The sequence below is a fragment of the Corylus avellana genome, chromosome ca8 (assembly GCF_901000735.1).
Source record: "Corylus avellana chromosome ca8, CavTom2PMs-1.0".
Lineage (NCBI taxonomy): Eukaryota > Viridiplantae > Streptophyta > Magnoliopsida > Fagales > Betulaceae > Corylus > Corylus avellana.
This window is the reverse complement of record NC_081548.1, coordinates 5482489-5508028: the sequence shown is the minus strand read 5'-3', so window position 1 is coordinate 5508028 and position 25540 is coordinate 5482489. Positions and strand designations below refer to the sequence as shown.

The window sequence follows — 25540 nt, the reverse complement described above, 5'->3', positions numbered from 1 at the left end:
AAGCAAACCGCCCACTCTGCCAAGTTTGCAATTGCTATGGACATATTGCTCTTGACTGCTACAATCGCTTCAATCAAGCATACTCACGTGAATCTCGTGACCAGAGCTCCACTCCACAAGCATACCTCACTGCTTCTTCTTCCAGTGGCGATCTCAATTGGTATCCCGATTCTGCTTCTACCCATCATGTGACACCTGATCTTGCAAATCTGAACGTCACAGCTGAGGAATACATGGGCACATATCACATTTGAGTTGGAAACGGTAATGGGCTTTCCATAAAACATATTGGAAACACCCGTCTCTTTCTCCCATCCTCTACTATTGATTTACAAAATATATTGCATGTTCCTCATATATCTCAAAACTTAGTCTCTGTCCATCAATTGACAAAAGACACAAACACATTCTTTGAATTTCACCCTTTTTATTTTCTCTTAAAGGACTACCGAACCAGGAAGCTCTGATGTGCAAAATATCTACCTAAATTAATAGGTAAATAATTGAACGTCTTACCTGCAAGTGCACAAGGTCAACATGGTAGTATACGGTGCAAGTACAGGATCATTCCCACGAGGATTGCTGAATTTTCATTTAAAAGTAAATTCCTTAAGTAAAATAAAGATTGACTGAGTTGATAATGATAAAAAGGTAGGGCTTTGATAGCCACCACTAACTATATTAAGCTAATATATCAATATGCCAATGCTTTGATCAAGTTATGTCTATCTAATGTTTGTCAACTTAAGGGCATGGGTGTATACTCCTTAAGCTATAGATTTCCCTAAGCAACGAGTTAGGCATGGTGTATACTCTAACTCTTTTCTTCCCTAAAGGATTTAGCATGGTATGTACTAAGTTGTTCTTTAGAAAAGCATATGTTCTATGGAAATCGACAAACACATGAGGCCTAGGGCATGGGTGTATACTCCCGGTTCCCCATGTTGATTAACCCAAGAATCCGGCGTGGATATCTCTTGTTACTTATGTTAGACCCAGGACTCGGTCATCCAAATTGATTTAACTAACTAGTCCATACCACATGCATATGTTGATCAGGCACACAGATATAAGGAATTCATGCAAGCAGATATTAATCAAGTTAAATAGCACAACAAGATCATCATAAGGGCGCCAATATTGAAATATTAACAAAACATAACTAGGGCTTCAATCTAGCCCTACTAAGTAAATTAGCTACACATAGAGTTGATGTTAAACATTTTCATAAAATAAAGAAAAGAAAAGAAAAGAATAAACCCGAGACTTGAACTTGAAGAGCTCCTATTCTTCATTTTTCGAGCCTCCTTATTCTAAAGGCTTAAGAGTTTATTTATAGGCTTTAGAAGTTCTTGGAAAAGTAGTAAACCCTAGGGATTTCGTAGGGTTTCAATCCTATTACAATTGGAAGTTGGAAAACCCTAATATGGAAATAGGGATATTCTGGCCACCACTTGGTGTGTCTCATGCGCATGGGTGCGATCGATCCTCCTTCTGGCATGCGCTCGATCGCTCCTGGCTTGCTTTGTGTTATGTCCTCTCTGGTACTACGCTCGATCGTAGGTACCCTGCGATTGATCGCAGTGTCAGGGAGTTCCAATTTTTTTCCTCTTCTCTTTTTGAGCCCAAATCACCTAGTTTTACATCATTTTCTTCCAAAAGCCTGTAAAAGCATGAAAAACACAAAAAGGAATTAAAATGACCTAATTAACCAAAACCAAAGGATTAAAACATGCACGTTAAGGGCTGAAAATATGAATATTTTAGCGCTTATCATGCTCCTGCTCCACGACTGGAATAAAAATAGCCTTTATCAATTTTTCCATTCAACAAATAAACCACCTACTTGTGCCATGGTGGGTGAGTGAGTCTTAAAGTCTCAATGGCACTCAAGGTTGGGTCATCCTGCTTTGAAAGTTGTTTGTCGTGTCCTTTCCGGTTTTCATCTACCTGTTGCTTCTTCAAAAGACTCCATGGCCTGCCCTGCCTGCCTGGGTTCCAAAAGCACACAGCTCAAATTTTTAGCATCTTCATCTACCGCCACGTGTCCATTAGAATTAATTTATACTGATGTATGGGGTCTAGCTCCTGTTCTTTTAGATTTGGCTCCAAATATTATGTATCTTTTTTTGATGCCTATAGTAAATACAAGTAGCTCTTTCCAATATCGTGCAAAAGTGATGTTAGCTCAGTTTTCTTAAAATTCAAATCTTATGTCGAATGCTATTTCAGTTCCAAAATCAAATCTGTTCAATCTGATTGGGGTGGCGAATATCGTCCCTTAAATAAATTGTTAACTCAATTTGGCATATTTCATCGAATCTCTTGTCCACACACTCATCAACAAAATAGTGATATTGAACGTAAACATCGACACATCGTCAAAACTGGATTGGCACTTCTCTCTCATGCTAATATGCCTTTACATTATTGGGATGATGCTTTTTCAACAGCTTGCTACTTAATCAATCGCATGCCTACCCCTGTTCTCTCAAATCGTTCACCTTTTGTCACACTCTTTAATTGTCAATCCGATTATAATTTTCTTTGGGTTTTTAGCTGTGCTTGTTGGCCTAATTTACGTCCTTACAACAAAAATAAATTTCAACCCCGATCTATCCAATGTCTTTTTTTAGGCTATAGTCCACAACACAAAGGATACAAATGCCTTCACCTACCTACATGACATCTTTACATCTTGAGAGATGTCATCTTCAAAGAAGAAATATCTCCTTGCAAGAAAAATCCTCTCATCCAAAATCCCACGACACCCACTACTTCACAACACAATTCTCTTCCTTCCATAATACACACAGCCCATCACCCACTCAATTCACTTGAAAATGGGCCTCCATCTCCTCAAAACCCATCCTGCCAACAACAAATACCACCCAGCCCAATACCCATAATACCCACACCCATAACTGATGTGTCCAATGATTCTCTAGAAAATGTGTCACCAAATTCGTCACAAACGGTGTCCCCTACTTTCCCCTTGGCCGAAATACCATCTTCTTCCCTAGAGTCTGCAACATCTCCCTCTCCGCAACCTACCCCCTCAAATAATTCCAACCCATATCATCCCATGGTCACTCGTGCCAGAAATAATATATCAAAACCAAAATCCTTCATAGATGGCACTATTAGGTACCCACTTCCTCATACCCTTATTACTGAATCCTCTCCTATTGATCTGGAGCCAACATGTTGATAAGCGCTAAAAAATTCATATTTTCAGCCCTTATCTTACATGTTTTAATCCTCTGGTTTTGGTTAATTAGGTCATTTTACTTCTTTTTTGTGTTTTTGATGTTACAGGCTTTTGGAAGAAAGTGAAGTAAAACTAGGTGATTTAGGCTCAAAAGGAGAATATGGGAAAATTGGAGCTCCCTGGTACTGCGATCAATCGCAGGGTACCTGCGATCGAGCGCAATACCAGAGGAGATGTTGCACGAGCCAGGCCAGGAGCGATCGAGCACAGGCAAAAGAAGGATCGATTGCAGACCTGCGATCGAGCGCACACGGACTGCGATGACGCGCACCCGTACGCAGGAGGCATTCCAAGTGGCGGCTACAATGTCCCTATTTTCATATTAGGGTTTTTCAAACCCCAAATTGTAATAGGACTGAAACCCTGTGAAAACCCTAGGGTTTACTACTTTTCCAAGGACTTCTAAAGCTTATAAATAGACTCCTAAGCCTTTAGAATAGGGAGGCTTGGAGAAGGGAGAAGAATAGGAGCTCTCAAGTCAAGTTTCGGGTTTATTCTTTCTTTTCTTTTATTTTATTTTATGAAGATGTTTAACTTCAACTCTATGTGTAGATAATTTATTTAGTAGGGCTAGATTGAAGCCCTAGTTATGTTAAACTAATATTTCAATATTGGCGCCTTGTGATGATCATGTTGTGCTATTTAACTTGATTAATACCTGCTTGCATGAATTCCTCATATGTGTATGCCTGATCAACATGTGCATGTGGTATGGACTTGTTAGTTAGATCAATTTGGATGGCCGACTCCTGAGTTTAACTTAAGTAACAAAAGAATCCACACCGCGATTCTTGGGTTAATCAACATGGGGAACCGGGAGTATACATGCCCTAGGCCCTGTGTGTTTGTCGATTTCCATAGAACATATGCTTTTCTAAAGAACAACTTAGTATATACCATGCTAAATCCTTTAGGAAAGAAAAGAGTTAGAGTATGTACCCATGCCTAACTCGTTGCTTAGGAAAATCAATAGCTTAAGGAGTTAGGGTTTAACCCTTACGTTGGCAAACATTAAATATGCATAACTTGATCAAAGCATTGGCATATTGATATGGTAGTTTAACATAATTAGCGGTGGATATCAAAGCCCTACCCTTTGTTATCATCACATCAACAATCAATCTTTATTTTTTTTTTGCCTAAGGAATCTGTTTTTAAACATAAATTCAGCAATCCTCGTGGGAATGATCCTGTACTTGCACCCTATACTACCATGTTGACCTTGTGCACTTGCAGGTAAAACGTACAATTATTTACCTATTAATTTAGGTATATTTTTGCACAACAAGTTTTTGGATCCCTTACCGGGGATTGCGGCGAATTTTGTTTAAATTTATCTTGCTTTAGTTTTGATAGTTTAATTTTCAATTTTTAATATAGTATTAGCAAAAAATAAAAAATAAAAATAAAATCAAAAAGAATTTTTTGTTTCCCTTCACTTTTCTGTTTTCTGTTACAGGATGCGGAGTGGCATTCTGTGATTGCAATCAATCATCAGCCAAGTGCGATCGAGCGCATTGCGATCGAACGCAACAACCTGCGATCGAACGCAGTTCCAGAGAGCATCCAGACCAGGCAGTACTGAAGCTGCCAAGTTCATGCAAGGTCGTCGATCTCTAGCCTCAACCGTTTTTTCCCTTGATCCTGAAATTGAGCGGACAATTCGACAACGACCTAGAGACAAAGAAGGAGAAGAAGAAGTTGAAATGGAAGACATGCAAGAAAATCCAATTGGGCAAAGAACCCTAGAAGCAAATCCACCACGAGTGAGGAGACCTATGAAGCAAGCGTACGTGCCAACAAACCTCCATCAATCCTCATGCATAGCATATCAACCGGAGGTGGATGGTAGTTCGCCCCAAATTCTCAATGCATTAACCCACTTTAGAGGCACAGCTACTGAGGATCCCAACTTGCATCTAAAAGAATTCTTTGACTTATGCAAGTTGCAGAATGTTCAAGACCTAACTCCAGAGAGACTCAAGTTAGTTCTCTTTCCTTTTTCCTTGAAAGATAATGCTAAACTGTGATACAATTCCTTGCCTACAGAATCCATTCATACTTGGGAAGAATTGACCACCAAATTTCTGAAGAGGTTTTTCCCAGCCCAGAAGACAAAGCAACTTAAAAGGGAACTTCAAATGTTCCAACAACAAGATGGAGATTTGTTCTTTGAAGCCTGGAATCACTTCAATTCTTTGCTCCTAAAATGTCCACATCACAACATCCCTCAAGATGAGCAAATGCAAATTTTTTATGAAGGATTAGATGATACTAATAAAGGGATGGTTGACTTATCTTGCGGAGGAACACTTATGGAAAAAAGTAGTGAGGAAGTTGTGGAACTTTTTGAAACATTAAGTGAGCATTCACAGCAATTCTGTTCAAGAGGAAGGAGAGGAGTTAAGGGCAAGGGCATGTATGAAGTGAATCTCAGTGGAGGATCAACTCATCAGTTGGCTGCAGTACAAAAGAAATTAGATATGCTTGTCAAGGCCATGACTGTTCAGAAAACTTCATCTCTGCAACAAGACACACGATTCCAGGTATGTGCTATTTGTTCGCATCTAGATCACACCACTGAGAAGTGCCCTTTTGCAGAACAAGAAGAGGTAAACTTTGTGGGCAGAACAACTACCCCCACAAGAATAACCCATACTCTAATACTTACAATCCAGGATGGCGTAACCATCCCAACTTTTCCTAGAGTAATAATCAAAGACAGCAGAAAGGGCCCCAACAAGCAAGTCAACCAGCTCAAGAACCAAAGATGAACCAACTAAAGAATATGATACATAACCTGGTGACTTCACAACAACAATTTATGGCTGATCAAAAACATGTCAATACAAAGACTGAGCAAGCCATACAAAAGCTGGAAGTGCAAATGGGTCAGATGGCAAAGGAGCTGAGTGAGAGGAAGCAGGGGGAATTCCCAGCTCAAACAGTACCTAATCCAAGCAATCACCAGCAGCTGAAGGCAGTTACAGTTCAAAGAGGTCCCACTCCTACACGAGCACTTGAGCCTAAATCTGAAGAGCTCAAGTGCAGCTCTTCACACTAGGATTCCTATAGTCACCAGTAGATGCGTTGAGCAGGCAAGACCCTCAAACGCATCTACCCACAACAGTGGTACTGATGCTATTAAAAGGACAGTAACATTTTTTCTCTTGTCTTTTTATCTTATTTTCTTTCCTTCACATATGTCTTGATTTTCTCTGATGTTTTACCCTTTTACTTTTCTTATATTTAAAAAAGCAAAAAAAAAAATTGACATTCTGGTACTACGATCGATCACAGAGTATCTGCGATCGAGCGCAGTAACCAAGAGAGGCTAAAAACTCTCTGTTAGTGCGATCAAACGCACCTCAGGTGCGATCGAGCGCACTATGCCCAGACATGCGCACCTCTGGACGAATGCAATCGAGCGCACGAGATGTGTGATCGAGCACACTCGGCCAGCAAGGCCTGCGAGCAATTTAGGTCACTTTTTCCCCATGGCCCACAACCTCTCTCCCGGCGCCGTACAATCCCATTTCACACCTCCACCTCCGGCACTCCTTCTTCTCTCACTATTTCACCCAACATTCACCAAAATCACTCCCTCACCACCATCTAAGACCTTTTCCGGCTACGATACCACCATCTTTCACCAAAACAAAACTTCACACATCCCATTCTCACTCCAACCCTCAAACTCCGAACACTCATCCAACCCCAATTTCTCTTTAATTTTTTTTTGCAATTGTTGGTATTTCTCCACCCACATTGCTTCTGTGTTGGGATTTTATTTATTTACAGGGAGTTTAAAGCATAGTTGGCCGGAGTTGTCTTTGAAGTCTTCAGAAGTGCACACCACTTGTTCGACGAAAGTTCCCAACCAACTTCCAAATGCCTAGAACACGTGCTTCATCTTCCAGAGGGTCAGCAGCTCATACTGTTTCTCCCCCACCAGCCTTTGAAGAGCGGGAGCTACTGTTTGAAACCACCTTCGCCATCAGAGAAGATTTCCAAAACAACGAAGCAACTCAATGGGCAGTTGTAGAGTTTAGGCGAAGGGGTCTTAAGAAGCTGTTCAAACCGGTCACCTTTACCGTCTACCGAAAGCTGGTCGTAGAATTCTACGCCAAGCTCTCTCATGACTGTGGCAACCCGGCAGCGATCTCCTCCAAAGTTCGGGGGCAAATAATTCATGTGACGAGAGCCAACATAGCTGCCGCCTTGCAAGGCAATGATGAGCATCCTCCCGAAACTGCAAATCTTGCCGAGCAACCGGCCCGATATTATGTGACGAAAATCATTGAAAACATGTGTCAAGGGCTCTATCCGGATGCACACCACAATGCTAGCAGCCGGTCCAAGTTGCCGCAAAGGCTATGGTTCGTGGATTCGGTACTTCACCGAAATGCTTTCCCCTTGGGACACAAAACTCAAAGGCGTGATCAATTCCTCCAAACTCTCTACGCCTTCCACAAGGATGCATGGTACTCCATCCCCGACATCATATGGACCCAGATCTACAAATTTTGGAATGGAGTGCATGTTGGGGGAGCAGAGTTCACTCACTCATGGGGGTTGCCCTTCCCTTACTTAATCACACATATCCTTCGAAAAAAGGGTATCAAGGGCACTGCAGCTGACGAGCCAGTCACGACAACTCCAATATTTGGCATTCGCCAATGGAATAAGAGCTACTCCTATATGCCCCAAGCACTCCCGGAAGCTGAGGAAGAGATGGATGAGGCCAAACCAATGGCTGAAGACGAACTAGCATCTGAGCCGGAAATGGACAATGATGATGAAGCTGCTATAATATTTTAGCCATCCAGTACCGAGCCCTTTGTGACAAAATGGAAGGACTTCAAAGAGAGCTCGTTGATCAACGAAGGGAGGCCCGGGAAGGTAAGGTCCACATGAATCAACGCTTGACTGCCATGGAGGAAGCCATGCGGTCCATCCTGAGCCAACTACCCCCTCCACCATCTGGAGCATCCACTTCTAGACCACATTGAGAAAGGACTACAGCCTGGCTGAAGACGTAAAACTTAGCGCTCATGGGAGGCACCCCATAGCATATCCTTTTATTTTGTAGTTTGATTTATATTTTGTTGTGTTTTCATTTGTGTTTAGTATTTTAGGTTTTTTTTTTTTTTTTTGGTGTTTTGTCATTTCTTTTCCATTCTGTTACTGCGATCGATCGTACCACACATGCGATCAAGCGCAGGTCTCCATCTGTGATGCTGCCGCACTCTATTAGTGCGATCGAACGCACAACATGTGCGATCGAGCGCACTTGGCAGCATCCCATAGTTATTTTTATTTTGTTCTGTTCAATTTTTATTTCGTTTTAGTTTTGTTCCTTTTTACTTGTTTGTATGTTTTATTATTTTGCAGGGACAAGTGTGCTTCAATTCAAGTTTGGGGGTGTGCTACGAGCCATGCTTTCCAAGACTATGTCCACCATCTCCTGGGTACATTCTTTCCTTAATCTAAACACATTGGGGACAATGTGTCATTTAAGTTTGGGGGTATGGGCACACATGTTCACACACTTTGTCCCAATTTCATGTTGTTTGTTTTGTGTGTTGTTTGAAAAAAAAAAGAAAAAATATTTTTGCATGTTCTTGTTGCTCAAAAATTTTAGGTTGATCTAGAAAGAATTGTGGCTTGAATTCATCAATGAGCTTAAAAATTTTGAACACATGATCTGATGAGCGAATCTGTTAGTTTGGTTACTTGCTTTGGCCAATTGAAAAATCACATGTTTGATCTAATCACACAGGCACATTAGCACATAATTTGTGAGGAATGACATAAGGTCTAATGTGTGTGTTTTTGCATCTTGGATGAAATTGGATGACTTATTAGATGACGCTTGGCATATATATTAAAAAAAAGAAAAAAAAGTGAAATAAATGATCATTGATGGCTTTTCACTGAGTAACTGGACCTCTTGTTTCAAAGCACTGAGTGTTCACGTCAAAAGTTGAAAAATTTGGATTTGATCATTGTCATGGTTAGTTGGTTTTGTAGCCTTTTTGACTCGAGTTAGTAGGTCCTTAGGGGTGTCTCTACACCTAATGCCCAAAAACCACCTGGGTTGGGAGCCATTGACTTAACACTCACTACAAGGGTCAATTAGAAAGCTTAAGAGAACCAACATTGCACAACCTGACCAAAAAAAAAAGAAGAAGAAATTTGCCTTGTGTCATTCTAATAGGAATTTTAGTGAATTTTGAGATTTGTAAACTTTTACATATTGGAAAGATTTGGAAGCCTAATTTTTTTTGCTAATTCACTTTACACTGTTTTCAAACTTGTGATATTTTAGCATGTCCTTTGTAAGTAATTGCACTTTGAGATTCCAATTCATTATGAAGATGGAGTTCATCTTTTTAAGCTTGCTAATGAATAAAAATCATGATCTTGAGTAATGCTTTAATTTTTGGGATGACATGAACTGTGCATGATGTTTGTGGGTAAAATTTATGGAAAACCTTCACGAGACTTCACTCGTCCACTAGGGAATTCCTAGTGGTTTAAAAGGCTTGTTGCATACGCTAAATGCAATCGTACATCCCACGAAAGATAGATTTATCTTTTGTTTTCTGTTTTTTCATTCCTGTTTTTTGTTTTGTATTGCTAAGGGACTAGCAATATGTAAGTTTGGGGGTGTGATAAGCGCTAAAATATTCATATTTTTAGCCCTTATCTTACATGTTTTAATCCTTTGGTTTTGGTCAATTAGGTCATTTTACTTCCTTTTTGTATTTTTGATGTTTTTATAGGCTTTTGGAAGAAAGTGAAGTAAAACTAGGTCATTTTACTCCCTGGTACTGCGATCAATCGCAGGGTACCTGCAATCGAGTGCAATACCAGAGGAGATGCTGCACGAGCCAGGCCAGGAGCGATCGAGCGCAGGCAAAAGAAGGATCGATCGCAGACCTGCGATCGAGCGCACACTGGCTACGATAGAGCGCACCCGTGCACAGGAGGCATTCCCAGTGGCGGCTACAGTGTCCCTATTTCCATATTAGGATTTTTCAAACTCCAAATTGTAATATGACTGAAACCCTGCGAAAACCCTAGAGTTTACTACTTTTCCAAGGACTTCTAAAGCCTATAAATAGACTCCTAAGCCTTTAGAATAGGGAGGCTTGGACAAGGGAGAAGAATAGGAGCTCTCAAGTCAAGTCTCGGGTTTATTCTTTCTTTTCTTTTCTTTTACTTTATGAAGATGTTTATCATCAACTCTATGTGTAGCTAATTTATTTAGTAGGGCTAGATTGAAGCCCTAGTTTAGTTAAACTAATATTTCAATATTGGCGCCTTGTGATGATCATGTTGTGCTATTTAACTTGATTAATACCTGCTTGCATGAATTCCTCATATGTGTATGCCTGATCAACATGTGCATGTGGTATGGACTTGTTAGTTAGATCAATTTGGATGGCCGAGTCCTGGGTTTAACTTAAGTAACAAAAGAATCCACACCACGATTCTTGGGTTAATCAACATGGGGAACCGGCAGTATACATGCCCTAGGCCATGTGTGTTTGTCGATTTCCATAGAACATATGCTTTTCTAAAGAACAACTTAATACCATGCTCCTTTAGGAAAGAAAAGAGTTAGAGTATGTACCCATGCCTAACTCGTTGCTTAGGGAAGTCAATAGCTTAAGGAGTTAGGGTTTAACCCTTAGGTTGGCAAACATTAAATATGCATAACTTGATCAAAGCATTGGCATATTGATATGCTAGTTTAACATAATTAGCGGTGGATATCAAAGCCCTACCCTTTGTTATCGTCACATCAACAATCAATCTTTATTTTGTTTTTGCTTAAGGAATCTATTTTTAAACATAAATTTAGCAATCATCGTGGGAATGATCCAGTACTTGCACCCTATACTACCATGTTGACCTTGTGCACTTGCAGGTAAAACGTACAATTATTTACCTATTAATTTAGGTATATTTTTGCATAACACATGTTTTTTGTCAGCAATTAGGAGCGAAAATTGGAGACAGGGTTTGAACACAGAGTTCGATGCTCTACTAAAGAACAACACATGGACACTGAAGCCCTCAAATTCAGCTACCAATGTCATTGGGTGCAAGTGGGTTTTTCGGGTAAAGAGGAAAGCTGATGGTTCGGTAGAATGCTATAAAGCACGGCTTGTAGCGAAAGGTTTTCATCAATTAGCTGGAATTGATAATGATGAGACCTGCAACCCTGTAATAAAGCCTACAATATTTCAGATTGTATTCTCTCTCGCCATCTCTAGAGGCTGGCCACTTCATCAGATAGACATACAGAATACATTTCTCCATGGCAATCTGTCCGAGCATGTCTACATGTCCCATACTCTTGGCTTAGCACATCCTCAACACCTGCATCATATATGTAAGTTGAACAAAGCCCTGTATGGCATCAAACACGCACCCCGGGCTTGCTTTTTCAGACTCAGTTGCAAACTCCTAGCTCTTGGATTTTCTAACTCAAAATTAGACACATCTCTCTTTTTATAAAAATCCAAGGAATACACTATCTTTGTGTTGATTTTTGTGGATGATATATTGATAACTAGATCCAGCTCCCCTGCAATTCGTGATCTCCTTGCTACCATTCACAATGAATTTCCAGTAAAAGACTTAGGCAAACTTCATTTTTTTTTGGGCATCGAAGTTGTCCCCTCCTCTAATGGATGTATTCTCTTTCAACAAAGATACATTGTGGCTTTTTTGAAGCGCACCAAAATGTTAGAAGCCAAACCAGCCATGTCCCCCATGGCCTCATCCACACATCTCTCGGCTTATGAAGGTGATATTTTCCACGATTCAACTCTATATCACAGCACTATTGGAGCATTACAATACCTCTGCATCACTCGCTCAGACATCTCTTATTGTGTAAACAAGCTCTCTCAATTTATGCAAAACCCAACTGAGTGTTGATATTTGTGACTTGAATAAGACAAGTCAATACACGTGGTGCCCATTGCAAGTTGCTGTTTAGCCTAGGAATACTTCTCCTAGTTGGATTCCTTATGTGGTGTCGTGGCATTACATACCGACTTTGAGTCCTTGCCCTGGGAGGTTTTGGAGTACTTCTCTAACTTGTATTAGGAGTACTATTCTGACTTGGAGTTGGAGTCTTTGCCCAATATATAATGGCATGGTGTTGTGCGGCAAAGTGTAGAGCAAAAAAAGAAAGGTAATATTTGCTTGTGTTTTGGTGTGCCAAAAACGTGTGGGACAAAACGTGAGATAGGGATATCAGGAGAGTACAAGGGCAGCAAGAACAAAGGGGTACCGCACAGGGAATTAGAAAAGCCAAGTGTGGTGTTTTCTTCTTGGTGGTTTTTGGAGGAGCCAAAAACAAGTGATTAGAAGTAAAAAGTACTGCAAAGTGAGAGAAGAAAATAGAGATCAGCCGCCATCTGTTCCAGCAAAAGAAGAGTTTGTACATCTGTCTTTTGTATTCTATTTTGGGAATAATCTCTCTTGTGTGATAGTGAGATTTTGGTGTATTGGGGCTTTGGGATCTGAGTAATTTTCTCTCTACTATTTTTGTACTCCATCTTTTGATAGTGGATTTTCTCCGGGTCGTCTCCGCCAGCGGATGTAGGCTTGTTAAGCCGAACCACTTAAATCTTTGTGTCGTGTGTGATTGCTTATCTTTGTTATTCCGCATTCTTCTTATTTTTCGCATCTCACGGGTCTTGGGAAATAGGATTAATTTCCTAACACTGAGCTACATTGGCAAGCAATAAAACGACTGATAAGTGCTAAAATATTCATATTTTCAGCCCTTAACTTGCATGTTTTAATCCTTTGGTTTTGGTTAATTAGGCCATTTTACTTCCTTTTTGTGTTTTTGATGTTTTTATAGGCTTTTGGAAGAAAAGAAGCGTTTTTGGACAAATTCCAAGCTTAAAGGGCAAATTGGGAAGACCTAGAAGATATGGTTAAGCTTAGCCAATCATGGTTAAGTTTAATCAAATAGAGGAAAGGATCAATTCGGAATTTCTCACATTGAAGTCAAATCGGATTGGATGAAAAATTGGATTCTGAACATGTATCGGTATTTTGACCATAACTTTCACCTCAGATATCCGATTGAGGTGATTCAATCGGCATTGGAAATCTAACTCAAATGGTACAAATAATTGTGAAATAGAATTTTCCCAATTCGGAGCGTCGCAAGTCAGGACCGCAATTCTGGGCGAATCCTATTCCGATTTGGACTTAGGTTTTCTTTATCCTAATTGGGCTTGGACTTAAAACTCCGAATTTTGTAGGTTTAATTTTGTAACAAGGACTTCTAAAAGCTTATAAATAGACCTCTTAGACTCTAGGAATAGGTGTGGAGAAAAGAGGCACAAGCTCTGGAAAGGAACTGAAGGCTGCATCAAGAGGAGTTTGGGTTTTTCTTCTCTTCCACCTTTTATCTTTATTATGTAGTTTATATTTTATTTAGGGCTAGATTGAAGCCCTAGTTATGTTAAATTAATATTTCAATATTGGCGCCTTGTGATGATCATGTTGTGCTATTTAACTTGATTAATACCTGTTTGCATGAATCCCTTATATGTGTATGCTTGATCAACATGTGCATGTGGTATGGACTTGTTAGTTAGATCAATTTGGATGACCGAGTCCTGGGTTTAATGTAAGTAACAAGAGATATCCATGCCGGATTCTTGGGTTAATCAACATAGAGAACCGGGAGTATGTATCCATGCCCTAGGCCTTGTGTGTTTGTTGATTTTCATAGAACATATGCTTTTCTAAAGAACAACTTAGTATAGACCATGCTAAATCCTTTAGGCAAGAAAAGAGTTAGAGTATGGACTCATGCCTAACTCGTTGCTTAGGGAAATCAATAGCTTAAGGAGTTAGAGTGTAACCCTTAGGTTGGCAAACATTAAATATGCATAACTTGATCAAAGCATTGGCATATTGACATATTAGTTTAACATAATTAGTGGTGGATATCAAAACACTAATCCTTTTTAGTTTTTGTTTATCTTTTATTTTATTGAATTCAATCGTGACAATTGAATTTTATCTTTTAATTAAATAGGAATCTATTTCTAAACATAATTTACCAATCCTCGCGGGAATGATCTCGTATTTGCCTACTATACTATTGTTTTGATCTTGTGCACTTGCGAGTTAAAACGTACAATTATTTACCTATTAATTTAGGTATATTTTTGCACAACAACGACTACTACGCTACCTCAAGCAAACAGTGGAGTATGGTCTTCAGTTTCAGAAGTCCAACACCAATGCAATTCAAGCCTTCTCGGATGTCAACTGGGCTTGAAGCAGAGATGATCGCCGTTCAACAGGGGGCTACTGCATCTTTCTCAGTGCCAATCTAATTTCTTGGAGCTGCCGAAAGCAACACACTGTTGCTCGTTCATGTACGGAGGCCGAATACAAAGCTCTCTCCAACACTGCTGCAGAACTATCGTGGATCTTATCCTTATGTTCTGAATTGGAATTACACCTCTCCACAGCTCCTACCCTATAGTGCGACAACATTGGAGCTACGTACCTATCCTCCAATCCCGTTTTTCATGCAAGAACCAAACATGTTGAAATAGACTTTCATTTTGTCCATGACATGGTTGCCAAGAAGACACTCAACATCAGATTTATATCTAGCAAAGATCAGCTTGCATATATTTTCACTAAACCATTGTCCTCATCTCATTTTGGATTTCTTAGAGACAAGCTCAACGTTCATTCCGTACCGTTGAGCTTGAGGGGGAGTGTTAGAGGCATCTTTTCCAATGAGAACTATACACAAGATAATCTCAAGTTAAATAATATCTCTGGATAAAGCTTGCAGCAGATTAGTTAGATAACAATTTCTTGTTAAACTTATCTCCTTGTATATCTTATCACTTAGTGTTTAAATCTCATACTAAGTGTAATCTCATGTAAACATAATTCTATAAATACACAAGCCTAAACCAACGTTTGGTAAAGCAGCAAGCATATCCTATTATCAAATCTTATAATATATATTTATGTGCGTACGTAAGTTTGTCCTCCCAAACTACAAATCCTGAGTCTGCCCCTGAAAATATGCTATGGATATATATGAGATTACTTTAGCACCAACCAATGTTATTGTTCATGTTCCAATTAAGGAGTTTCGTGTGCAATTAAGTATATGCTCGTGTATAAGGTTATTACGAGGAACCATTCTAGTGTTAAATAAAAAAAAATAAAAAAGAAAGAAGCCTACTATTACGAGTAAAAAACAATTTTTATTTTTTATTTTTTATCATTTAAAAGTTAATTAAAAAAAAAAAAAAACATAAAATTACTTAAAACCACATTGAGTTATGCTTTCAAGGTATGTGATGACATTTTTCACACACCAATACTTGTAACTAAAAGAAGATGGAGACTGCCTTATGTTATTTTATTGCTGAGAGACAAAAGGTGCATATTATATAAAGAGATAAATAGTTCATGTAATATCTATTATCAAGTATAATTTATAATAGTTCTTTTGAATACGAAGAACACATGAATTTATGTTTATAGTAGGAAATAATTTATAATAGTTCTTTTGCTTTTTTGTCACTTTCTTTCAATTCTATGATTTTCTTGGGGAAAATAAAGAATTTAGCTAGGAGTGTATGTTAGGGTTTATAGCATTTGGTGTGGTCCAATCCTATAGGTCACAGTGCACCACACATGCACTCTTGCACTCGTATCGTTCCTGGGTCCCTTAAAGGGGTTGAACATGAAAGATTAGCAGGATGCACAATTAATTTAACTCATTTATTGAGAGAAACACACACTGAGATTAGGCTGCCCACAATATGCATTCACTTCATGGTAGAGGTCGAGGTAAAGGAAAGCACCTTATGAAGCATCCTATAAAGCCTATTGAAGAAACTTGTTGCATCCTCGGCACTAAATAAAGACCTAAAATTCCTTGGTTTTTCAGAAAATCTATATCTTGACTTGCTTTAATAAGGTCATCAAAGAGCTTAGCATAAGAGGTGATTTTACGGTCTTTGCTTTCATCACATTGTTCAAATGCGATGAGGTTTATGAGTGGATATTGTATCTCCTCCCAAACAAACCTTAGTGAGATTGTCATCACTCAATCTTTAAAGTTACATTGAACAGATAGTTGTTTATGTTTTCAACTTTGAATTTAACTCCAGGCGCTAGTGACGAATTTAGGAATTTATTTTAACAGGGGCAGGTATAAAATAATAAAATATAATAAAGCTGCGGCCTGCGGAAGACGACCTACTGCTCAGACATGAGAAATTCATTACCGGCTTTACAAAACAGAGTCATGGCGTAGTAGTAGCCAACAACAATAAACAAGCACAAAAAAAAAAAAAAAAAAAAAGTTGGTAAAAAGTAGTGCAAAATACCATCTCCTTCAATATATTTTGATTTTTGGTCTGAAATTTGGGATGGGCTAAGTTTTATAGGGGCTAAAAGTGTCAAAGATATGAAATTTGAGTTTATAATTTTATAAGAGCTAGTATAAAATTTGGGCATAAAAATATTTTTTTTTTTTAAAAAGAAAATAAAGTTTAGAATTTTTTTTTTTAAATGGAAAAAAATATAAAAAAGCCTCCCAAACTACCAGTTGTTTGCAATATAGCCCTCCATTGTTCAAAAGCTACTAAAGTAGCCCCCAAACTATCAAAATATATCAAAAATGCTACTTATTTTTTTATATTCCTATAATACCCATATTCTTTTAACAAATAAAATAATAAAATAATTGTAAAAAAAACCAAACAATTTTTTAAAAATACAAAAAAACCAATAGGCGAATAAATACAAAAAAAAAAAAAAAAAAGTTTTTTGGAATAAATAAATAATTTAGGCCAACTACAATGACTAATTTATGCCAACTACACTGATTATTCATGTTGTATTAAAGTAAAATCAATGGTACGGTTCTTGAGATATTCCAAAAAAAAAAAAAAAAAAAAACAATTTAGTCCCTAGAGTCGACTTTAAAAAGTTATGTTTATTCACCATTGATTTTACTTTAATCATAAAGTAATTTGTAATTTAGATCAACTTGACTATTTTATTTATTTATTCCAAAAAAATATTTATTTTTTTTTTTTGTATTTATTCGACAATTGGTTTTTTTTTTTCACTAATTTTTTGGTTTTTTTTTTTTTTTAATTATTTTATTTGTTAAAAGAATATGGGTATTATAGGAATATAAAAAAAATAAGTGGCATTTTTTATACATTTTGATAGTTTAAGGGGGAGCTTTAGTACCTTTTAAACTTTAGGGGGTTATATTGCAAAGAGCCGGTAGTTTGGGCTTTTTTGTATTTGTCCCAAAATAAATTTTCCAGGAGCATCCGCCTCTGACTCCAGCTTGCACGAGTCATATTACAGACGAAATATGCTATTGATATGAGATTACTCTAGTGAAATCCAATGTTATTGTGCATGTTCCAATTAAGGAGTTTCATATGCGTGTACAAACAGTTGCGATTTGAGAGGAAAGCAAGGAGAGTTGGGGTGAAAGGGAGGGATAGAGGAACGCCACGAGCTGCAGATGTTGCGGAATCGGAGAACGTCGATGCGGGTGTCGAGGTTCTTGCTGATCATGGGCAATAGATCCGTCGGAAGATCCGACCACTCCACTCTTTCTCCCATTTCTTTCTTTCTTGCTTTCACTTACCACAGTACTCGACTACTTACTTTAAAAAAGAACTTTCATTTTCTATTTTTTTTTTTTTTTTAATTTTCATGGGCGTTTGGAAGGAATGAATCATATTGCGGGCTAAGGTATACGAGTGTAACGTTTGGTTATAATCGTCCAATAACCACCGAGTGCAAACCGCATATTCACTTTTGTAAACTGTTATAAAAAATTGTTAACCATCTTATGTATGCTGCCCGCACCATGATTCCTGCTATGTGTGAAAATAATTCAACAACTAGTGTTCCGGATGTTAAGATTTCTACAGCAACCAAAAGTGTTTCAAACTCCTCACACTTATCTAATACAGTACCTCATCCTTGTACACGTGATAGAGTTGATCTCTCCTAGTTTGAATTTGTAAATTATGATCTACATTTTGAATCTTGTAATTGTAGATAATTAGTTTGGGCTATAGCTTGTATTTTTCGGTAGCCAGAAGCATTTGATGGTGTCGTGTGGAGCTCTTTATGTTGTCGATAAATACATTGACATTGATGATGGTAGAAAGGTAGTTGGTTTTTACTCATCAAAAACAAAGGTAGTTGGTTTTAAAGTGTATAAGCTGGATAAAGAATTGGGTCAATGGGTTTTGGTGAAAAGCTTGGGCGACCAAGTGTTTGTTTTGGGTGCCGATTGTTCTTTCTCTGTTTTAGCTCGAGAATGTTCTAGATATAAAGAGGATTGCATTCTCTTCATTGATAGTAGAGATAAAACACTAGTACTAGTGTTCAATCTAAAGTATCACAGCATTCATCATTTAGTGTCTGAAAGATAAAATACTAGTTTACAAACTAGTTACCTTTCTGTTTCTCTCTCTTCTCTATCTATCTCTTTTATTACTAAAGACAAAGAACAAAATTAGACTAGAGAAGTGTGGAGGAAATCTTCTTTATATTTCACTTATATAAAAATACATCTTACGAGGCCTATAAATAAAAGCATTCAAAGACTAACTTACAAGGCTTTTACTTCTCCATATTTATTGTAATAAATAACAAAAACTCATCTCTAAGTTAAGACTTCAGTTGAGAATTAAATAAACACATGAGTTTAGAAAAACTAAAGTCCCTTATTAATTAAAAGAACTTATAACTTCTACCATTTGAAAAAAAACTCTTACGTTTTGATTTGTTTAGTTTCCAACACAGCCCATCAAATCAAAACCTCCTCATGCCAAGCATGTCTCTTAGCCTCATGAAAATTGCACCTGATAATGGCTTAGTAAATATATTTGCTACTTGTTCAGTGGTGTGGCAATACTGGAGCCCTATTGTCTTCCGCTTGACATGGTCTCTAAGAAAGTGGAACCTAGTGTCAATGTGTTTACTCCTCCCATGTTGCACGGGATTCTTTGATAACTTTATAGCTGATTGGTTATCCACGTAAATCACAGTTGGTTCTTCTTGTGGATGTTCCAGTTCCTTCAAGAGATTCCTTAGCCAGATAGCTTCACAAACAGTAGACGAAGCCACCACATACTCCGCCTCACAGGTAGACAAGGCAATGATTTCTTGTTTCTTGGAAGTCCAAGAAAATGCTGAAGAACTAAGATAGAACACATACCTAGTAGTACTTTTCCTATCATCTTGGTCACATCCCTAATCACTATCTGAATAACCAACTAATTTTGCTTCATCACCATAGGCATAGAATAAACCAAGATTCAGAGTGCCTTTGATGTACCTTAGGATCCTTTTTGCAGCTAACCAATGAGTTTCCATTGGTGTCTCCATGTATCGACTCACAAGTCCAACTCCATAGACAATATCTAGCCTTGTGATTGTCAAGTACCTCAGACTTCCAACCAAACTCTTATAAAGAGTTGGTTCAATAACTCGACAATCTCCTTCTTTTGACAACTTTATGCTTGTTTCAACTAGGGTATTCACAGAGTTGCAACTATCCATCTTGAATTTCTCTAAAATCTCCCTCATGTACTTCTTTTGGGATATTAAAATTACACCCTATTGTTGCTTCACTTCAATACGAAGGAAAAAGGACATCAACCCGTTGTTTGTCATCTCAAACTCCTTAAACATTGATTGCTTGAATTCCTTGAACATTTCATCACTATTTCCTGTATATAACAGATCATCAACATATAGGCAAATGATTAGAAATTCACCACGATGGTTTTTCTTCATATAAACAGCATGCTCATATGGACATTTAGTGAAACCGTTCTGATGAAGGTAATTATCAATGCGTGCGTTCCAAGCTCTTGGTGCCTACTTTAAGCCATATAACGCTTTCTTGAGGCGGTACACCTTGCTTTCTTCTCCTTCCATTATAAAGCCTTCTGGTTGTTGTACGTACACCTCTTGTTCAACGATGCCCATTGAGAAAGGCTGACTTGACATCAAGTTGGTATATTTTCCAATTGTGATGAGCAGCAAGTGCGATCAACAATCTCATTGTGTCAAGTCTCGCAACTGGTGCAAAGACCTCTTCATAGTCGATGCCATACTTTTGTTTGTACCCTTTAGCTACTAGTCTTGCCTTGTATCGAGAAACTTCACCTTCTGCAGTGTGTTTGATCTTGTACACCCATTTGACACCAATAGCCTTTTGGTTTGATGGGAGTGTTGTCAACTCCCAAGTGCCATTCTTTTGAATAGCATGTATCTCCTCCTTCATTGCGGATCTCCAACAATTTTCTTCAACAGCTCCTTAAAGGTAAGAGGCTCATGATCATCATATAGGCAGAAAAGATTAGTCTCTCCACCTTCTGTTTGCTCATAGATTTCCCTGAGACTTCTCATCTTACTTTGATTTGTGGAGGATCTTCTACTGCTACCTCCCATAGAAGATGTAGAGTCCCTCTGTGCTACGGACAGTGTGGTAGGCTGAGAAGATGGTGGGGTACTTGGTGGAGCTTCTGTTGAGAGCTCTTTAGGCTCCTCTAACACTTGTTGTTCTTTGGCCTTCTCTTCATCGCTCCAGCTCCACACACTTTCTTCATCAAAGATAATGTCTCTACTAACCCCTAATTTCTTTGTTAGTGGGTTGTAGAGCTTGTATGCTTTCGACTCTTCGCTATATCCGAGAAAGATACATTTTTCACCACAATCATCAAGCTTCTTCCTCTTGGATTCGGGAACTTGAGAATATGCAACACACCCAAAGATTCTTAGGTGTGCAACACTTGGCTTGTGGCCGCTCCATGCCTCTTGAGGTGTCATATTCTTGACACTTTTGGTAGGACACCGGTTGAGTAGATAAGATGAGCACGCCACAGTTTCTGCCCAGAATTGTTTTGGCAGCCCTTTCTCCTTGAGCATAGTTCTGATCATATTAAGAATGGTACGGTTCTTTCTTTCGGCAATCCCGTTTTGCTGTGGTGTGTAAGCAGTAGTCAACTAATGCTTTATGCTTTGTTCCCTGCAATACTTATCAAATTCTTTTGAGGTGTATTCTCCACCTCGGTCAGAACGAAGAGTTACAAGCTTATGGGCACTTTGATTTTCAACAAGGGCTTTGAAGTTCTTGAATACAATAAAGGCAGCTGATTTTTGTTTAAGAAAATAAACCCAAAGTTTTTTGCTAAAGTCTTCGATGAAGGTAATAAAGTATCTATTATCTCCTAAGGACATGGACTCTATTGGTCCACATATATCGGTATGAACCAGTTGCAATGGTGATGTTGCTCTCCAAGATTTGCTGCTGGGAAAAGGAAGTCGTGCCTGCTTGCCAAGTATACATCCTTCACAAACGTTGCTCGGTGGCTTGATCACTGGTAACCCATACACCATGCCAAATGAAGATAATAACTTTAGGCCGCTAAAATGTAGATGGCCAAAGCGAAGATGCCACTTCCATGACTCACTTTCCTTGAGTCCATAGAAGAACTTCTCAGACTTTGTGTTAAGATGTAGCGGGAACATGTGATTATTGGTCATTGGAACACGAGCCACAATTCCTACATGTGTATCTCTTAAAATAATAGAGTAGTTCTCCATATGTATGGTGTACCCCTTCTCGAGCAGCTGCCCAATGCTAAGAATATTGCTTTTCATGTTAGGCACATAATAAACATCAGAAATGTACCCTTTCTTACCATCATTTTGATAGATTTTTATCTTCCCTTTGCCTTCAACTAAGAGTTTGGTGGAGTCTGCCAAGTTCACTTTTCCATGAACTCCTTCTGTGAGTTCAACGAACAAATCTTTCTTCCCACACATACGATTGCTTGCGCCAGCATCGATGTACCAAACCTCATCTTGTGAATCTGAAACATCATGAGTGAGAAGTAAAATAGAATCACTACGAACCTCATGTGTTGCTTCTATGACATTTTCTTGTTCATCATCTTTGTCCCAACAATTCGAGGCATAGTGTCCAAACTTCTTGCAGTTGTAGCATTGGATATTCTTTGTGTTTCCACGTCCATATGTGGATCTTCCTCTTCCTCGATAGTCTCCTTGTCCTCGACCTCTGAAGCTTTGAGTCTACTGTTGACTTTGATGTGGTTGTTGGAAAATACCACGCCCCCGACCTCAACCACGACCACGGTTGGAGTTGAATTTTCCTTGATCATTTAGGGTCAGTTTTGACTCTAGTGCTTGTTCTAATACACCAGAATTAGCATTCTTCTGTATCCTTTGCTCATGTACTTGCAATGAACCCAACAACTCCTCAATTGTTAGCTTCTCCAAGTCCTTAGACTCTTCGATAGCTACAACTACATGTTCAAATTTAGAGGAAAGGGATCGAAGTACCTTTTTGACGACTCGGATGTCATGGACTTTCTTATTGTTTCTTTTCAAACCATTCACGATTACCAGCAATCGTGAGAAATAATCAGACACTGATAAGTGCTAAAATATTCATATTTTTAGCCCTTAACTTACATGCATTAATCCTTTAGTTTGGTTAATTTATGCCATTTTACTTCATTTTTATATTTTCATTGTTTTATAGGCTTTTGGAAGAAAAGAAAGCGTTTCTGGAAAAATTCCAAGCTTAAAGGGCAAAATGGAAAGACCTAGAAGATATGGTTAAGCTTAGCCAATCATGGTTAAGTTTAATTAAATACAGGAAAGGAGTAAATCAGAATTTCTCAAAGAATAGTCAAAATCGGATAGGATGCAAAAATTGGATTCTAAACATGTCTCGGTATTTTATCATAACTTTCAGTTCAGATATCCGATTGAGATGATTCAAGTACCATTGGAAATCTAACTCAAAATGATACAATTCATTGTGAAATATCATTTTCCCAATTCAGAGCGGCGCAAGACCAAAATCACGTCGTAAGTTAGGACCGTAATTTTGGGCGAATCCTATTCGGATTTAGACTAAGGTTTTCTTTATCCTAATTGGAGTTGGACTTAAAACTCCAAATTTCCTAGGATTACTAGGGCTTCTAGGACTCTCTCCTAAACCCTATAAATAGACCTCTAAGCCTCACAATTCAATAGACAACTTTGAGGAGAATTAGAAGGAGACAACTTGGGGAGAGGAATTTGGAGGCTACTTCTATGAGTGGTTTTCGGTTCTTTCTTTCCCTTCTCTTTTCTTTTTATTTTAATTATGTGTAACTAACTCTTAAGGAGGGCTAGATTGAAACCGTTATTATGTTTATTTAATATTTCAATATTGGCGCCTTTGTGATGATCATGTTGTGATATTTAACTTGATTAATTCCTGTTTTCATGAATTCCTCATATGTATGTGACTGGCCATTATATGCATGTGGTATGGATTAGTTAGTTAAATCAATTTGGATGACCGAGTCATGGGTTTAACATAAGTAACAACAGTAATCCACACCGGGTTCTTGGGTTTATCAACATGGAGAACCGAGAGTATACACCCATGCCCTAGGCCTCATGTGTTTGTCGATTTCCATAAAACATATGCTTTTCTAAAGAACAACTTAGTATATACCATGCTAAATCCTTTAGGAAAGAAAAGAGTTAGAGTATACACCCATGCCTAACTCGTTGCTTAAGAAAATCAATAGCTTAAGGAGTTATTGATTGGATCATTGGTATATTGTTATATTAATTGAGCATAATTAGTGGTGGATATCAAAGCCCTGCCTTTACCTTTACTTTTTCATTTATCTTTTTATTTTCTTTTTCTCAATATCAAATCTGTGACAATTTGATCTTTTAATTAATTCAAAACAAAATCACAATCTCCGTGGGTTCGACCTCTTGCTTGCTACACTATACTATTGTTTTGATCTTGTGCACTTGCGAGTTAAAATGTACTAAATATTATCAATTAATTTAGGTAGTATTTGGCACAACAAGTTTTTGGCGCCGTTGCCGGGGATTGTTTGACTTTGTTTGGAATTTTTTCTTTAATTTATTTTTGTTTTAAATTTTTCTGTTTTTATTGTCTTTTCAACAGTTTCTGTGCCTCTAGAGGTGCGATCGATCGCACATCCAAAGGGCATCACAATTACTGCACTAATTACAGATCTGATTTATTTCTTTTATTTTTATTTTTCTTTTTATTTTGTTATTTAATTTTCTTTTTGTTTTAATCATGTTGAGAAACAATACACCTCTGGTGCGAAAACCTATGGAAAGTTCATTCAATTCCCAGATCCTCAACCAGCCATCATGCATTAATTTCCAGCCCATTGTGCAGAGCAGTTACGATTTATCTCCGTTGCTCAATATGATTCCACACTATAAAGGCACACCTACAGAGAACCCATATTGGCATATTCGAGAATTCTGTGATCTCTGCAGGACTCAAAATGTTCAGGGTTTAACTCCAGAAGAAATCAGGTTAATCCTCTTCCCTTTTTCTTTAAAAGATAATGCTAAGAGATGGTACAATTCTTTGGCCGTAGGTTCTATTCATACTTGGGATGAGATGGCCCCAAAGTTCTTAAAGAAGTTTTTCCCAGCCGACAAGATAAGGCAATCGAGAAGGGGAATTTTGACCTTCCAACAAAAAGATGGAGACACTTTCTTCGAGGCATGTTAACACTTTAAAGAACTACTTCTCAGATGCCCTCATCACAATATATCTCAAGACGATCAGGTACTGGCATTTTATGAGGGTTTAAATGATCTTAACAAGGGTCTTGTACATTTAGCTTGTGGTAGCATGTTGATGGAGAAAAGCAACAAGGAAGCCATGCAGCTCTTCGAGACATTGAGTGAGCACTCCCAACAATTCACATCTAATGGGAGACATGGACTCAAAGGAAAAGGCATATATGAAGAGAGCACCAATGGAGGAATTCAGGGTCAAATGGCTGCCATGGAGAAAATGCTTGACATGCTCACGAAAGCTATGACTAATCATAGCAGTGCTCCTATTCAACAAGTTACACAAATCGAGGTATGTGTCATATGTTCCCATATTAATCACACCACTAAGACTTGTCCCATGTTTTCAATGGCAGATCAAGAGCCATCTCCCATCTATTGGCCTTCACAACACCAAGAAGAGAAGCCATCTCCACAGTTCCATGGTCAATCATACTCCTTTCTTAGCCACAATGAAGCCAATATGCAACTGTTGGAATACACTACCAAGATAGAAGCTCATGAAGAGGAGCCACCTCC

The 25540-nt window shown here is 38.3% G+C and overlaps 1 protein-coding gene and 1 non-coding gene across 2 annotated transcripts; one reads left to right on the top strand and one right to left on the bottom strand.

Moving 5' to 3' along the window:
* The first annotated feature begins 8121 nt into the window (after positions 1 to 8121).
* On the top strand, positions 8122 to 17917 carry LOC132190743 (uncharacterized mitochondrial protein AtMg00820-like). The gene is made up of 3 exons (XM_059605796.1): positions 8122 to 8173; positions 11277 to 11509; positions 17786 to 17917. The coding sequence occupies exons 1-3, from the start codon at positions 8122 to 8124 to the stop codon at positions 17915 to 17917; spliced, it is 417 nt and encodes a 138-aa protein (XP_059461779.1).
* A 6969-nt stretch (positions 17918 to 24886) lies between these two features.
* LOC132191213 (small nucleolar RNA R71) lies at positions 24887 to 24994 on the bottom strand. The gene has a single exon (XR_009441240.1). It is a non-coding gene; the product is annotated as a small nucleolar RNA R71 (small nucleolar RNA).
* Between the last annotated feature and the right edge of the window lie 546 nt (positions 24995 to 25540).

Excerpts from the sequence above, each read along its gene's own strand:
- LOC132190743 (XM_059605796.1), top strand. The coding sequence starts at position 8,122 with ATGGAAGGACTTCAAAGAGAGCTCGTTGATCAACGAAGGGAGGCCCGG. Across the intron at positions 8,174-11,276 it reads ACGAAGGGAGGCCCGGGAAG|CAATTAGGAGCGAAAATTGG; the intron begins GTAAGGTCCACA and ends GTTTTTTGTCAG. Across the intron at positions 11,510-17,785 it reads ATGATGAGACCTGCAACCCT|TTGCGATTTGAGAGGAAAGC; the intron begins GTAATAAAGCCT and ends GTGTACAAACAG.